Consider the following 16,960-nt stretch of genomic DNA (forward strand, 5'->3'; position numbering starts at 1 on the left):
CTTATGGGCAAATGTTTGGCTATCCCGCTTCCTTTAGAAGCGGATGGGAACACGATACCTCCCTTAGGAAATTCTGGCGCACCTGCGTCTCCCTTATGATGCTTCTTTGCGGGCTCGTCTCAGCGGACGCCTTTTAGTAAATGCCTACTCGTCTCAGAGGAGCCGCTTTGCAAAACAGCTGTTTGGCTATCCTGCCCCCTTAGGAAATGGATAGGAACACTGATACCTCCCTTAGGAAATTCTGGCTCACCTAGCCGATTTCCATTCACTAAGTAGATCGATGATGGGGTCTTGATACAGCGGGGTCCTCATCAATTTGCATTGAGTTGATTGGCTCTATTTCTTCGATGCTTGGCCGGTCAAGGTGTTCAAGGATGGAGCATCTGAATTGGGTGTTCAGTGCTGATCCTAGGCTCTCCAATGCATCTGCATGAGTGTTTTCTACCTGTGGAACTTGTTGGATGGTGAAAGTAGGGAATTCTTTCAATAGTCCTTGGACTTTGTCGAGGTATTGGATCATTCTTGGATGCTTTGCCATATACTCGCCTGAGGCTTGATTCGTGATCAGGTAGTGATGCGAGTAGATGGCCAATCTCTTGATCAACAGTTCTTTCGCTAGGCGCAGTCCTACAAGCAATGCCTCATATTCTGCCTCATTGTTTGAAGCAGAAAAGCCTAGTGTGATAGCTTGTTCCAACAAGGTTCCGTCTGGGGTGATTATGATGACTCCTGCTCCCGATCCTTTGTGATTTGATGCTTCATCTACATGTAATTGCCACATGTCGTTAGGTAGGTTCGGATCGGTGGGGGAGGTTTCGTCTGCTTTTTCCTTGCTTTTCATGACAATCTTCCTTTCTTCGGCTATCGGAGTAAACTCTATAACAAAATCTGCTAAAGCTTGGGCTTTTATAGCAGTCTTCGGCCGGTAGAGGAGGTCATATTGACTGAGTTCGATAGCCCATTTCATGAGTCGTTGAGAAGTGTCGGGGCTGTGAAGGATCGATCTCAAAGGAAATTCTGTTATGACAATAATCCGGTGTGCTTGATAGTAGGGCCTTAGTTTTCTCGCAGAAACCACAAGCGAAAAAATGAGCTTCTCCATTTTCGAATAGCGAGTCTCTGCATTGAGGAGAGCTTTTGAAGTGTAGAATACTGGATGTTGTGCCCCCAGTTCTTCTCTGATGAGGGTGGTGTGAGTTCGGACGAGTCGGACATCGCCAGGTAAATGTACAAGTCTTCGCCTTGTATCGGTTTTGAGAGTAGGGGAGGTGAAGTGAGGTAGGTTTTCAAGTAGGGGAGGTGAAGTGAGGTAGGTCATCTACATAGACCTCCATAGTCTTGCCAATTTGCTTCTTGAAAATTTTGTTCACCACCTGGTAAGTTGCTCACACGTTCTTGACCCAAAGGGCATGACTTTAGGTGCGATATGCACCCCTTTCAATTATGAAAGAGGTCTTTGTCTTGTTGTCTTCTATGCATCATGATTTGGTTGTAGCGGAGTAGGCGTCCCATGAAGCTTAGGTTGGTTGTAAAGTTGAATCGCGAGCTAATCAATTCTAAGCAAAGTGGAAAGTTGTCTTTAGGCACGCCTTGTTGAGGTCGGTGTAGTCGACGCAGACTCTCCATGCCCTTTATCTTTCTTTGCTACTAGAACAATGTTCACAACCATTATGCGTAGGAGACTTCTTCAATGAAACCGGCCGCTAGAAGCATCGATCTCGGCTTCAATGATGCAACCCGCTCGAAGCGATTGCGTCTCTTCTGCGCTCTGCTTGATAGCGGGGTTGGCGTGTAGGCGATGGCGGATGATCGGGATTAATGCGGGCATGTCGGATGCCGACCATGCAAATACGTCCTTATTGTTACCGGAGGAAGGCTGCAAGCTCGCCTTTTCCTCTGGCAAGCGCGAGCCGATCCGTGCTTTCTCTGGCTTGTTAGGATCAAGGCGTACTAGCTTAACGTCCTCCTCGGGCTTCCATCCTTCTTCAGGAGAGACATCCGGACGGATTCCCTCAACTTGATCTTGATACTTTGATTGCTATTGGGGAGTAGTTATTCCCTTTCCTTTTTGGCCCGCTCGACCGTCAGGAACGAGATCTGCTTTCTCCTATGCTTGTTCTACTCCCTTTAGATCTGCCTGATTCACAGAGAGGAACTGTGTTTGTTTGCTTTTCTTTAGCCCTTGAGTTGAGCATTTCCTCGCCATTGCACGATCGTGTTGATTTGACCGTCCGCCCTTGGGATTGGGTAGCGAATCTTCTGATGTGTGGCGGAGGTGACGGTGTTGATCTTGCTGATCCATGGTCTGCCCAAAATGCCATTGTAGGGTGAGATTTCATCAATGACCATGAACGCTTTGCGAGTTGATTACAGGTGGGGCGTAGATGTCGAGCTCTATCGCGCCTACGGTAACCGTTGTTCCTCCATTGAATCCAGTCAGCACTTGACTGATTTATTGATCTTTGCCTCTAAGCCCATCCGCTTGGATAACTATCAATTGTAGGATGTTGGCTGCACTGCGCCTCGTCTCGCATGGATTCGATCGACCATTGCCTAAGCGATTTGAATGCTGATGACAAGAGCGTGATTGTGTGGTAGGTCAAGGCCAATTAGATCTTTATTTTGGAAGCCGATCACGGGTCGTCTTCTGCCAGTGGGAAACTAGTGGAGACCGGGAGATCATGGTAGGCTGTTTGATTTTTCTCCTCTTTTCTTTGTTGGTCACTTCGGACTCCTCGAGTCGGCTAGGATTAATGTTAATCCTTATGACCTTACAGGATGGCTCTTTGGCGTATTGCGGTCCTCTATCTATTTGGATGGCACCTCGCGATGAACTCTATGCATGACCTTCTCTGGGAGCTCTTTTAAGATGTGCTTTCCAAGCAAAGCAATTGTTCGTATTGTGTCCGTGTGCAAGGAAGGCACACATACTTCCTGGTATCCCTCTTATCCGGATCTCCTTTTAAGGGTGGCGGTCTTTTTACCCAAGGTTTGTCCTTTACTTGGGCTAGAATTTGGTGAATAGGGATGGAAAACTTGGTGTTAGTTCTCTTTTGTTGTGGCATCACCTTGTGGGCGTGATTTGCGTTTGTCTTTGTCCCTGCTGCCAAGCTGTCACCTCTTTGGTCTGCCTGCTTGGTCGGCAGATCGTCATCCCAGTAACGCATAGCGTTCTCGCGATCGCGAAGACCTCTGCTAGAGTCTGGCTGGCCGAGTGATAGTCAGCTCGCGATATAACTCGTGTTTTGCTGGAAGACCTTTCTTGAATGCAGAGGATGCGATTTGGTCATCGCACCCTATGATGTTGGCCTTTTTTGCTTTGAACCTCTTGATGTAATCTCGAATGGATTCATTGGGCTTCTTACGCAGATTGAACAGATGATCAGGGTTCTTCTTGATCGTTCGATAAGAAGTGTATTCTTTAGTGAAGACGTAAGCGCTCCTTGAAGTTCTTGATCGACCGGATGGCAGGGTATGGAACCAATCATGAGCTGCTATTTGCAAAGTCATTGCAAACACCTTGCACATTAACGCATCTTTGGCTTTGTAGAGGATCATAAGGCTTTTGAAATGCTTCAGATGGCTTTCGGGATCAGAATCTCCTTTGAAGCATGTGAAAGAGGGTGTTGAGAATTCGTTTCGGAGGAAGCGACTGCTCGATTTCGGCGGTAAAAGGTGAGGAGTTTGCTCGGTCTACTTCAATACATAGTGCATCTTCGAAATTTCTGCCAATCTTTAAGTCTCGAAGTCGGTTGTTCTCAAGCTTTTCAACGCCTTCCGCACACATGGCTGGTCGGTCACGTTGACGACCTTTACGATTTGGGCAGACTGAGTAACTTCCTCGGTGGTTTGCAAGAGTCGACCTTCTGCGTCTCACGGGCCGCGTAGGCGGCGTGTTGGTGGATTGCACTTGCAAGGGATTCTCTGTAACTCGGCGGCGAGGTTGGTTTCGAGAGTGGGTAGCGAGGCGCCTTTCTTCACGGTCCTTATTGTGAGAGTTATCAAGTTGAACTCCACGAGGGCCTAGCCTTTAGTGGATATTTCTCTGAGTGGACAACAGGTGCCTTTCTTCACGATCCTCATTGCGATAAGTTGTCGGTTTGATGTCCACAGGGCCTAGCCTTTCATGAACATTTCCCTGCGGACCTAAGCGGGCATGGACATCAGATCTTAGGCCGACCTATAGCGCACGCTTGGTCCTTAAATTCAATGGATGGGAGACTTCTGCTTTAAGTGGCTTGCGGATGCTTGCAACATGTCAGCCAAAGTCGATCACGCTTATTGTGCATCTCCTTGTCCGTTACTTCTGCTCGACCTACTTGGTGCCCATTGAGCTGTCCACGGTGCGTTCGTCCATTATTCTCTCTTCGCCCGGTTGTCCAAGGCCAAGATTTTGAGCCAAGCTTATTTGATTGAGGAGCTGCCTCATCAGAGCGCTTTGGTCATCCATTCTCTGAGCTAGTTGGTCAACTCTCAGATTAAGATCTTGCTTGACTTTGTGGATCGAGAGGAGAGAAACGTGTGGAGCCCAATTGGACACGGGCTAGGGTTTCATTGGAGGTGTCGCGAGAGCGTATGTCGAGCGTGGAGGCAATGGAGGGAACACTTGAAGTTGCTCCAAGACCGGGCCTAAGTCAGTGGTGGTAACGAGCCTACCTTGATGGGAGGTTCCACCATGCTCGGTGGCGGTGCCACGGAGGTTCTTGGATCCGGTGCGGGTCAGTAGGTGGCATGGTGGTGAGAGGTGGTGGTGCCACCATGTCGATCGCGGGATCGTGGGTGGAGTGGCTTTGGGCCGTCACGGATTTAGCCATCGCAGCAGCTTTGCTCCTTGTGCGCTTGCTTCAACTATGGTTGTTTGGAAGGCTTCGGTGGATTGGAAAATATGAGGAACGGGTTCCTTGAGCACGCGTTGAGTATAACTCATGCTCTCAATGAAAGCACCAAATGTTTGTGCAAATAATCTCGGGGAGAATATTCGCCTTGTGATCCTTTAACCTTCGATCTTCCTTCTCTCTCTTCCTCGATTCCTCGTAAAAAGACTGGAGTAAATAGACCACACCCGGGGGGTGTTGGCCAAAGGCCCTCCGATGCCTAAGTTAGTTCGAGTGTTTGTAGGAAAATAATAGCTAAGCAAAAGGTACGGAGTTGTGTTTATGGTGTGAACCGGGCGGCCAGAGCCGTGTGTGATGGCCGGGAGCCGTGTGGAGAAAATATGGAGAGTGGAGAGGGAGAGAGAGCTTCGGAAATTTTTCTCGGGTTTTGGAGAAGGTTTAGATGTACCTTGAATGATGAATGAAGTAGTCTATTTATAGGAGCCTCGGGGCTAGGGTTTCATAGAGAATATGCTGAGTTTATTCTCTACCCAAATTCGTAGGGATCGAGTCGGACTTAGATAATATCTGATTTAATGATATTATCTTCTCTTTATTGAAGATAATATCTGAATTAAACGATATTATCTCTTTTTATGAAGATAATATCTAAATTAATGATATTATCTTCTCTTTATTAGGATAATATCTTAATTAATGATATTATCTCATCAAATAAAGATAATATCCCATTAATTAAGATATTTATCTCAATTAATTAATTGGCCAGATAAACTGGTTCAATTAATTAATTTAAGAGATAATCTTCTTTCCACGTGGCGGCCCTCGATTGGAGACGAAAATATATGCTCCCACAACCGCCGCCTGCTGCCCAGGCCGAAGGCGGAGTAGAAGAAGGCCGAAGAGATAGTTGCTGCCCAAGCCAAAGCGGTTAGGTCATTTCGGAGTTCAGAGGAGCTGCAGTTACATCATGGATCGATGGTGGAGCATGAGCAAGATGTGGGAAGAGAGGTCACAGGTTCAACCTTTTGGTTGAGATTAACTTTGATACGAGTGGCGAGCCTCCTTCACCTAATTCTACCACCGATGCCACTCCAGAGCCAGCTACTACGGATGCCCCTTCTACCGAGTCTTGAAGGTGTTGCCTTTTTTATGTACTTTAGTTATTTGTTTGGAACACTATGTTTATTTCTGCTTTGTATGAACATTTGGTGTTGCTTGGGGCAATGTTATTTTGATTTGCTATGATATTAGACTTGTTGTCATTTGATATCAGTTGTGCTAGCAAAATGATAATCATGTGATTGATGAGAAATAGATAGAGTCGGGCGTTTCATTAAATAGGTGCCGAAAGGCAGAAAATACAAGAGATGGTTGAGGCAAGGCTCAAGACTGAAGTCTAAGAAAACATAATGCCCTAGGGTCTAGGTGTGTTTACTTATAGTAGTACTTGAGGTGATCAGTGTTCCACGAATGAGGCAAAGTCTTGCCCTTGGGATCACGGTGATAAGTGCTTAAGGTGACTTTGGTAATCTCATAAGGACTTTCCCATGTAGAGCCCAAAATACCTTCAGTAGGGTTCTAGGTGGCCAAGGAAACCTTGCGCATGACCTAGTCCCCAATCTTGAAAGCACGGGGTTTGACTCGGGAGTCATAGTACTTGGCAATGCGCTGTTTGTATGCGACGTTGTGACGTTGGGCATGAAGTCAAGGTTCAAGGCTAACTGCTCGTCCATTAGTTTCGCATCATAAGTGGAGGTTTGGTATGTGGGCTGGCCAATCTCTGTGGTGCCACGACTTTGGTACCAAAGGAAATAGATAACAGTGTTTCTCCTGTTGAGGTACTGAAGGTGGTGTGGTAAAACCAGAGAACCTCTGGGAGTAGCTCTGGCCAGCAACCCTTGGCTTTGTTAAGCTTGGTCTTTAGAGTCTTCTTGATGATTTTGTTCATAGCTTCAACCTGGCCATTGGACTGAGGATGGGCTAGGGAGGCAAAGCAAAGACGTATCTTGAGGTTGGAACAAAATTGCTTAAACTTGGCATTGTCAAATTGTCGGCCGTTGTCTGTGATGATTGTGTTAGGGATGCCGCGCTTACATACAATATTCGCCAGAAGAACATTTCGATGCAAGTCGTGTAGTGATGGTTGCTAAGGCTTCAACTTCAGCCCATTGGTGAAGTAGTCCATGATACTTGACTGACCTTTACCCTCAGCGAGGTCCAATGAGGTCAAGTCCCCATTGGGCAAATGGCCAAGGACTGATCATGGTGTCAATGGTTCAGCTGGAAGTTGTGGGATGTTACCAAAAATTTGCCGGCCTTGTCGATTGGGTGAAGGCCGGGCATCGTGATGAAGTGATGGCTGTATATCCTCGCCAAATGGCTTTATGTGCTAGTGAACGAGCGCCTGAATGATTGCCGCATATACCTTCATGGATTTCCTTGAGGACATAATTACCTTCTTCTGGAGTTAGACACCGAAGGTAGGGGAGGCTGAAGCCGCGCTTGTATAGAGCGCTATTGATGATCAAATATTGAGCAGAGCGATAGCGAACACGCCGTGCTTCAGCAGAATCAGCAGGCAATGTCTAGTTTTGCAAAAACTAAATGATGGGGTCCATTCATGTAGGGCTGTGATCAATGGTACAAATGAGCGGGGCTTGTGTGTTGGGCTGATCCAAGAACTCCATGTGGATGTTGCCATCGATGCCTTGCTCTATAGCCGAGGCTAACCTAGCGAGAGCATCATCATGGCTGTTCTCATAGCGTGGCACCTAGCTTATGAGATAAGCGCCGAAAGTCGTAAAGGATGGCCGGTATGTTGGAGGTAGGCAGCCATAGAGACGCCCTGGCAATGAAGTCCTCGTTGACTTGATGGACAACGTGCATAGAGTCGCTGAAGTTCTAAATTTTCTTAGTGCCCATCTCCTTGGCTAACCAAGGCCAGCCAAGAGTGCTTTCATACTGTGACATTGTTTGAGGCATGGAATTTGAAGTCGAGGGCGTATTAAAGGACAACTTTGTTTGGGGAGATGAGAACGAGTGTCGGTCCCATATCCCTAGGCATTAGAGGAGTCATCCACATATAAGGTCCACAAGGGTCAGTCGGTCGAGGGTGCTGTTGGCGGCATGTGGACTGGCCTCGAGATAGGATTGGGTTCGACATGATCTGGGAACAAATACTTGAGTTCTGGAATTTCGATATGAAGTCGACAAACCGCCCTTCAGAATCGGGTGGGGTTTGTAGTTGATATCAAATTCACCACCAATAGCCCACTTGACCAACCCGCCAAGTCTTTGGCTTTGCGTGACTACTTTAGTGGCTAGTTAGTTAATACATGGATGGTGTGAGCCTAGAATTATGGTCTAAGGGGTATGGCTAACACCACTAGAGCAAAGGCCAACTTCTCGATGTCCGTATCAAACCTCAAGATCTTGCAATCCCTTTACAACATAGTGCACTGGATGTTCAAGACCTTCGTGGGGAGGATGAGCACTAAGCTAATGCGTGTGGTCGAGACGAGAGGACATTGTGAGGATGTGCCGAGGATCAAAAGTTGACAATAAGTCCTTCAATGTTGTTGCGCAACGCAATACAAGATTTTGTATCATGGTCACTGAACTGATGAAAATGGCAGAAGACACCTGTGGTTTGGCATAGGCTCTGGGTCCTCCTGGGAGGAGGCTTAGGTATTATGGGTGCCTCGTGCACTAAGACATTCTCATAAGTAGTGTTCAGGGTAGTGAAGACCTCAAACCTAGGCTTGGGTGTGAAGGGAAGTGGGGCACGATTTGGAAGGGTTGCTTTTCTTTGGTGGTGGTGGTTGCCATGTCGCCCGCACTCTACTGCTAAAGGTAGGCTGGTAGGTATCCTTCCTTTTGGGGTGCTGGGCACCTGGGTACTTGGTGGCTGGGCAGAATGTTGAGATAGGGGCTGGGATGGGTATTGAAGTAGGTGGAGGATCACCAAAGGTGTTGCATGCAAAGGTGGTGAGCCACGCTTGGAATTGAAGTATTCAGCCTTGGCGTGAATTGCTGCCTACTTCATTAGCTAAGCATATGTGTTCCAATGGTTGCCGTGGACCAGTGTACGGTTGACTCGTGAAGGCCACTCTTGAAACACCAAGGTAGCGATCGTCGATCCTCCGAGCAACGAGTATTCGTGGTTGAAGCGGGTTGCATATTGCCTAAGGGGTTCATCCTTACCTGAAGCATGTACAAGTCGCTGCGGAGTATAGGCGATCATTCGGATCATGAAATGGTCGAAGGTCTGCTTGGTGTCAAATGAGTTGATGATGCGGGAGTTCACCAGAACCAATTCAAGCAGCTACCGCCCGAGGGTGGAAGGAAAATGAGGCACATGCCTTCGTACTAAGGCCCCGCATCAGGGCACACCGAAGGAGTGGATATGGGTGAGAGGATCCTCCGTGTCGCAGTGTAGAAGGGGATCAGGTGGCTTAATGTCCTTATCACCCGGTGATAATTGAGGACACGCTCGGTAAAGGCCCTGTGTCATGGCTTCGCTGAGGGCTGATGGCTATGGTTCTACTCACTCTCCAAACGCCAACCTTCTCGAAGAGAAGCCTCATGGCCGCTGGCATGAGGGAGGGTCTCAGTCTTTGAAGGCATAGAGTGTGGATTGCGGGGTGACTAAGGTTCCCAATCTCGTAGGCGCCTTGGTGTGATAATTTTCCACGATCGTCTGAATGATAATTTTCCTAGTCGTCCTGAGTCTCCTCGCACCTTCTCCACGGGTAGGTGGGTAGGCTTCGGTGGGGCCCTAGGTGTCTCACCCTTGGGTTTTGGAGATTAATGAGGATAGGAATAGGGTCTCACTAACGGTCCAAGAGACAGTCTCGGCAATCTTTGTAAACCTTCATCGGTTCATGGGGCCGGTCCTTGGCAGGAGATGTGAAGGAGCGCGACTTGGTCATCTCGGATGGAGAGGGCATTTACCCTTCTTGAGCCTAGACTGGATTGGGGCACTATAGTGGGAGTGCTCGACCGGTTTGGCGCTCGGCATCCAGGTGAAATCACGCTTGGGAGCCTTGGGCCGAGTCCTCTCCCACACGCTTCAGCAGGCGGTAGTCGTGCTCTAGCTCGATGTTTTGGTATGGAGATGTTCATATTTATCGACATCTTGGCGACGCGTTGGCGCGGAGGAGCTCTACCTCTGCTGAGATTAGCATCTGCTGAAGGTTTCCCTTGAGTGGTACCTCCAGGGGTTATGGTGCTTGAGTATCGTGGCTATCCTCGGTCGGCATAGTAGAGTGTGGGGTGTAGAAAAGGCGACGGGCTTAATGGGAGAAGGAGCCAATGGGTAGAGAAAGATGGGATTCGATGGTCGATTCCTACAAACGGCGCCAAACCTGATGCTCTTTGGGAGGTTAACTTAGAGAAAGGGTCGTCTTGATAGGGAGAAGGTGAGGACCTTGGTAAGGGAAAAGCCTGCAAAAGACAAAGTAGGAAAAACAATCATTAAGCTTCGACACCGGTGTGGTGCCGGGCTCTCCGATATTTAAGTCGCCTAAGGGTGGTAAAATTGGCGAGTAATAGTGAAAGTGATAGAGAAGTTACCCTTTTTACTTGGTTACTGTTCCCTATTTATAGGGAAGTGAAAGTGGGAGGTTTGCATAAAGTTTCGATGTGGGACTTTGTGCAAATCGCCGTGGTGGTGACACATATCTTGGAGATTAGATTCGGTAGTTGAGGGCTTCGCAATCGGGAGCTTGGTGGTGCGCACCTTGGAAGAGTGTCTTCCTTATGCAGGGGAGAAAGCGTGTGTGCCTTGGTGCTAGTCGTTTTGAGGCTGGATATACTCGGTTGATTATGGTGTAAACATTCTTTGTCGTATTATAAACATGACAATACTTGGCTCTTGATTCCTCCTCAATAGAAAGATGTGGCCTCTTACAAAACGACACATGTTTGTTTTTTTTCTCTTTCACCGACTCTCTCTCTCTCTCTCTCTCTCTCTCTCTCTCTCTCTCTCTCTCTTTCTCTCTATCTCTTCTCACTCAATCTCTTCTCCCCCTGTGCTTTCTCCTGTCATCTTTCCATCTCTTTCCCTGCAACTCTGAAATGGAGGAGAGAGAGTGACAGCAGAGAAAACTTTTCTCCCCCAAGTCATTCCATGTTCTTCCACCATTCTCAAAATTTCTAGAACTCTCCAAAAAATAACTCAATAAAATTAAAAAGGAGAAATCAATGCATAGTGTTTGGGTGATGATGATGGAGGAGTGATTGGGTGATGATGATGATGATGGAGGAAGAGTGATTGGAGAGAGAACGGGGAATGGAGGAGGGGGAGGTGATGCGGATGGAAGATGGTGGTCGACGTTGATGCTGAGGATGGAGAATGGCAACAATCGGGAAGAGAAAGAGGCTAAAAATTTCTTCTAAAGAATTGCGGGGAAAGACACAGAGACAGAGATGAGAGAAGAGAGAGCAGGGGGAGGAGAGGAGAGTGGATGAGGAGAGAGAGAGAGAGAGAGAGTCGGTGAAACAAAAAAAAAAAATTTAAAAAGATACAGGTGTCATTTTTTAAGGAGGCCACGTCATGTGTTGAACAGAATTGACTCCTGATATATCAGGAGCCAAGCATTGTCCTTATAAACAAAGAAAAGATACGACCAACGAGGCTAAGAGAGAATAATTGTCAGTGAACAGATTGAACATAATGATGTTGAGATAAATATTGCCAGTGAAGTTTTAAGGCTTGTACGTAGATGTTGAGGAGATGTATTAATTATTTTTGTTGAGAAAAAGATAGATTTCATTAAACCCAACATAACATTACATGGTAAAGACCAGCATGTTAACGGGGTTCTTGTTAAAATCTTCCCAGAGAAAATAACATGGGACAAAACCTCGGGGGAGGATCTATACAATTCAGTTGCAAGTAGGCTATAGGGGCACACACTGCTAAAGAGCCACCCATATTTCCATTTGAGTCATGCACAATCACACCAATTCCCCGAAGACCTTCCTTCGTATCCAACGCACCATCAACTTTATGTTTAAAATAACCAGCCAGCGGGGGGCGTCAATTTCTACCCATGATCTGACAAAGAAACACTCCTATGGTGTGATGCATTAATTTGGTAATAATCTGCATCATAGTTCTTCGGACATAAGAGAATACGCTCCGCAGACATCGGTTCGAACAAAAGGACTCCATTTCTGTCATTCCAAAGTAACCACAAAACAATAGCAAATGAGATTGCTTAGCAATCTGGGATCAGCCCAATGCAGCCAACAACCAAATAGCAGCACCATCCACTGTCATGGCTGGAAAAGTTTGCGGCAAGTCCAACTGCTTCCCGATTTGATGAATTGCCACGCATGCTGTCGCCTCGTAGGGCTCGTAGCCTTCAGTAACATCTGAAACAATTTGCCTCAGTTGATATCATCCGCTGACCAAGGACATCTCTTGTCGGAAGGGCGTTCTGAGCTAATCGCCATAGAAAATGATGTATTAATTGAAGTTTGAATCTTCAGAGAGAGTTTAAAGATTTTTAATCTTGAGAGAGAACCCTGATATCCATTTGGTTTTTGGTTCGGATGAGTCCTGTTGACTCTCCCGTATTTTGGTTAGATTTTTTCTATTTAAACCCCACACTTCTCTTAGTTCACCCCAATATTTAAATCATTAAGTTGTAAGTTTTATTATTGTGTAAAAAGACAAAAAAGGTCATTCAACTTAATACTTAACCCTAATACATCTATACACACACCCCAACACACCCCACACACCCCAACACACCCCACACACCCCACACTCCCCACAACTCTTCAAATTAAGTTTCAAAAAAATACAAACTCTTCTACATCCTATGCCAGATTGCTTTTCTATTTTAAAGACGTTGAACATTGACGAACCTACCACTTTGAAATCTGCGCGAAAGCTGATGGAAAGACTTGTTGATTGTTTCACTGTAATGATCTTATTCTCTTCCCTTTGTTGATTGCTTTTTTTTTTTTGGGGTACGCTTGGCTGTTGATTGCTTGATTGTTTTGATTTTTGATTTAAAATTTATACATGATGTTTTGGTAAAACTATTCTCTTTCTCTAGAAAGTATGGGGTAACTTGAATTTTTCTTCATATTATATTAATTGACATACACATTCAAAAGGCACGAAACCAAGAGATTCATGGGAATATTGTTAAGTTTTGGTACTGTACATTACATAAGTCTGCCTGTGCAAGTCGAAAAGTCAAAGCATCAAATCCAAAAGATAAAAGCCCACTTCTTTATTAAAAAGGAACCAACGACAAGATCCATTATGATTATATATGCATACATTACATTGTAGGTGTAGCCTTCATTTCACGTCATCAGTAAAATTGAGTTCATGGTCCTATCCTATATTGATATTGATACAACTGTGTTTTGATATTGATGCAACTGTGTTTTTTTTTTTTTTTTTTGGGTACAGTACATTACATTTGATATTGATACAATTGTGATTTGATATTGACGCAATTCCTGCACAATTTTGGTACAGTACTTTGAGTTTGAAAAGGTCCTGCACACTTTTGATATTGATGCAGCTATGTGTTTTTTTTTTTTTTTTTTGCAGCGAACAAAATAATTTTACTCCAAGCCATGATACCAGGACAGAAAGTGTTTTAGACACAACTAAACAATTCACAACTGATGAGGTAAATAAACTATTATTATGATGTAACTTTTGAGTGGTTGATAATCTTTTATAACAACAATATATGCTTTATATAGATATTTAATAGTCGAGAAGCATTGCTTAATTGGAGTCGTGTGCAAGGACGAAAGTGTGGCATAGTAGTTGTCATTAAAAGGTCTGATGGAGCTGGAAAAATTATAACGAGGAGGGCTAGAGTTACTTTAGGTTGTGAGAGAGGTGGGCATTATATTAAGAAGTCTACCGTAGATTCAGATGATGAACAACCAATGAATTCTAAAGCAAATGTAAGTATTGATCACCGAAAAAAAAGCGTCCTAAAAGCACTGGTACAAAGAAGTGTGGTTGCCCGTTTCAACTGAAGGGGTTAAATATTGGTCCTGGAGATGAGTGGAAAGTTGAGGTTGTATGTGGAGTTCATAACCATCATTCTGCTGAGTATCTTGAAGGACATTCATATGCAGGACGGTTAAGTAAGGAAGAAAACAACTTGCTGATGGATATGTCTAAAAGCTTAGTGAGGCCAAAAGATATATTATACACCATTAAACGACGAGATGGCAAAAATGTAACAACAATGAAGACAATTTACAATGCTAGACACAAAAGCAGAGTGGTTGAGAAAGCTAGTAGATCTGAGATGCAACTATTGCAATGTAGACTATCTGATCACAAATACATTCATTGGCATAGGACTGATGACACCAATTGTGTAAGCGATCTTTTTTGGGCTCACCCTGATAGTGTAAACTTATTGCATGCATTTCCTCATGTACTAGTAATGGATTGCACATATAAGACAAACAGGTTTCGATACCCATTATTACAAATTGTGGGGGTAACATCGACGAAACTAACATTCTCAGCTGCATTTGCTTATATTTCTTCTGAAAAGAAAGACAACTATATGTGGGCTTTGAATAGATTGAAAAGCATCATGAATACAAATTGTCTTCCAGGGGTGATTGTCACTGATAGGGAAATTGCACTTATGAATGCCATCCGCAATGTGTTCCCTAGTGTCCGACATTTATTATGTAGATGGCATATCAACAGGTGTGTGATGAAGGCTTGCAAGGGCATACTTAAGAAAGGTGAAAAATGGGAACAATTTATAGTGTTATGGAATATGTTGGTCTTAGCAAAGACTGAGGTTGATTATGAAAGAAATCTACTTGAGATGGATAGGATATTTGAAGGAAAGTATAGTAAGGCGCTTGATTATGTGAAGGTCAATTGGTTAAAAGAGTATAAGGATAGGTTTGTGGCTGTATGGACGGACACTTGCATGCATTTTGGCAACACCACATCGAATAGGTACTTCGACTATTTAATAATAATCCATATCATCCATATATTTCTTTGATTATTTCCAGCTTATACTAAATCTCTTGTTTTAATGTTTATAAACAGGGCAGAAAGTGCACATTCACAACTGAAGCGACAACTTGGCACAAGCCAATGCAACTTTGAAACATCGTGGGCCAAGATTCATGCCATGTTAGTATTGCAACATACTGAGATAAAGGCTTCATTTGAGAAGAGTCAATCATTTGTCCAGCATGAATTCAATAGGGTGAGCCTACTTAAAGACTTGATAGGGTATGTGTCTATTGTTGCCTTAGAGGAAATTTTGTGTGAGTCAAAGAGAATACAATATGTCGGGACTGATCCCATTGCATGCGGCTGCGTTATTAGACGTAGCCATGGGTTACCATGTGCTCATGAGATGGCTGAGCTAAGTCAAGTATTCCGACACATTCCTCTTTATTGTGTTCATCCTCACTGGAGGAAATTAGATATGTTTTCTGCCGCACAAATTAATGACAACTTAGATTCTCCTGAAGATGCTAAGATTGACGTATTTGTCAACTGGTTTAAAAGTAATGATCCTGACACCAAGAGACACATCGGTATGAAATTACAGGAGATTGTGGATCCAAAATCTTCAACACTTAGAGAACCACAAGTGAAGATCAAGACAAAAGGGCGTCCGAGTAATTTTGACAAGTCTACTCGTAGATTGCCTTCAGCCTTTGAGCTTGTCGAATCCGATTGTAATAGGAATTCTCTAACATTGTCCAACGGCGTAGTCTATACGAAACCTCCACCAAAAAAGCGAAAGAAACAAACACCCTCATTAATAGTAAGTACTTCATATTACTTTTATGTTACAATTATATTTGTTGCTCCTTATATTTCTTTACTTTGTAGGTGAACCATGATACTCAATCATCAGCACTCGCAATTGTAAATATTGAAACTACACTGCCTAAGAAGCGGCCACCAAAACTCCTAGTATGTACTTATATTATTTTGATTAACGCATCAAAATTTCATCACCATAATACTTATATATATATATTTTTTATTCAGGTGCATAAGCAACAAATTGTCAATCCCGAAGACTTGACACAACAATATAATGAGAAACTTCTAGCTGCTATAAGGCCATTTATTATGGGGGCCAAAGATGTAAAATCTGATGGTAATTGTGGCTTTAGAGCCATTGCTGGGTTGCTAGGTTACGGGGAGAATTCTTGGCGTAAAGTAAGGAGGGAGTTACTGAATGAGTTGAAAAATAATGAATTTCTTTATGAATTTATCTTTCAGAGTGTTGAAAGTAAGCGTGAGGTTGAGTATCGCTTGGATTATTTTGATGATTACCCTTTAGAAGATAGATGGATGCTCATACCAGAAATGGGTTACCTTATTGCAAATTGTTACAATGTGGTCTTGATGCATTTTTCAAATGCCATATCTCTTATGTTTCTACCAACGGAAAGTCATCCTTTGCCTGAATATCAACGTCGGGAAATTTCCATTGGATTGGTTGAAAAACACTTTGTGCATGTATTATAATAAATTTTTTCTATTTCTAGCTGCCAGTTTTGCCTTGTGAAAGTTATTTGTTGTTTTAACTATACATTTGATAACTTTATTTTATTTTGACAGCTACACTTGCAACCACACCATCCTATGCCACCTGTTATCAATCGTTGGCTTGATATTTCCAACCTCAAAGCATTTGATTGGTATAGTCCATATCAAGATCGCATTGACAATTGGAAAGAGCTTACTGGTTCATTTGATGTACATCTTGATGTATATTGATTCCTTACTATTAGATGTTTTGTCACAATAGTTTTAAGTCAGCATCCTATGTGTTACAGGCATGCTATTATCAACCATGAATTTGTTATTGTCTTTTTTGTTTTGAGGAAATCAAACAAGCATGCTCTCTACTCAACTTTATCCTTCGGTTCGCCCAGAACAAATTCCACGTACAAATCCTTAAGCGCAATCACAACTGTAGTTATGAGGGGACCCATAATTGCACCCTAAGAACAACACAAGAAATAAGAAGATTAGCTTAAGATCGTGATGACCAAGGATGACCAAGTTGAATGCAAAGTTTATGTGATGTGATCAAAGTGGCCGTTGGCATCTCCGTGGAATG

The 16,960-nt window shown here is 44.1% G+C and overlaps 2 protein-coding genes across 2 annotated transcripts; one reads left to right on the plus strand and one right to left on the minus strand.

The window, feature by feature from the left end:
• Positions 1 to 268: 268 nt before the first annotated feature.
• On the minus strand, positions 269 to 1,318 carry LOC148917683 (uncharacterized). The gene has a single exon (XM_089050373.1). It carries the CDS (start codon positions 1,316 to 1,318, stop codon positions 269 to 271), a length of 1,050 nt encoding a protein of 349 aa, XP_088906499.1.
• A 508-nt stretch (positions 1,319 to 1,826) lies between these two features.
• Positions 1,827 to 16,614, plus strand: LOC148917684 (uncharacterized). The gene is made up of 12 exons (XM_089050374.1): positions 1,827 to 1,947; positions 2,132 to 2,327; positions 3,273 to 3,432; positions 3,551 to 3,675; positions 13,420 to 13,501; positions 13,578 to 13,787; positions 13,865 to 14,817; positions 14,914 to 15,646; positions 15,715 to 15,798; positions 15,877 to 16,050; positions 16,114 to 16,353; positions 16,456 to 16,614. Exons 1-12 carry the CDS (start codon positions 1,827 to 1,829, stop codon positions 16,612 to 16,614), a joined length of 3,237 nt encoding a protein of 1,078 aa, XP_088906500.1.
• Positions 16,615 to 16,960: the final 346 nt, after the last annotated feature.

The sequence above is a fragment of the Prunus mume genome, linkage group LG4 (assembly GCF_029339155.1).
Source record: "Prunus mume cultivar Tortuosa linkage group LG4, ASM2933915v1, whole genome shotgun sequence".
NCBI classification, from domain to species: Eukaryota; Viridiplantae; Streptophyta; class Magnoliopsida; order Rosales; family Rosaceae; genus Prunus; species Prunus mume.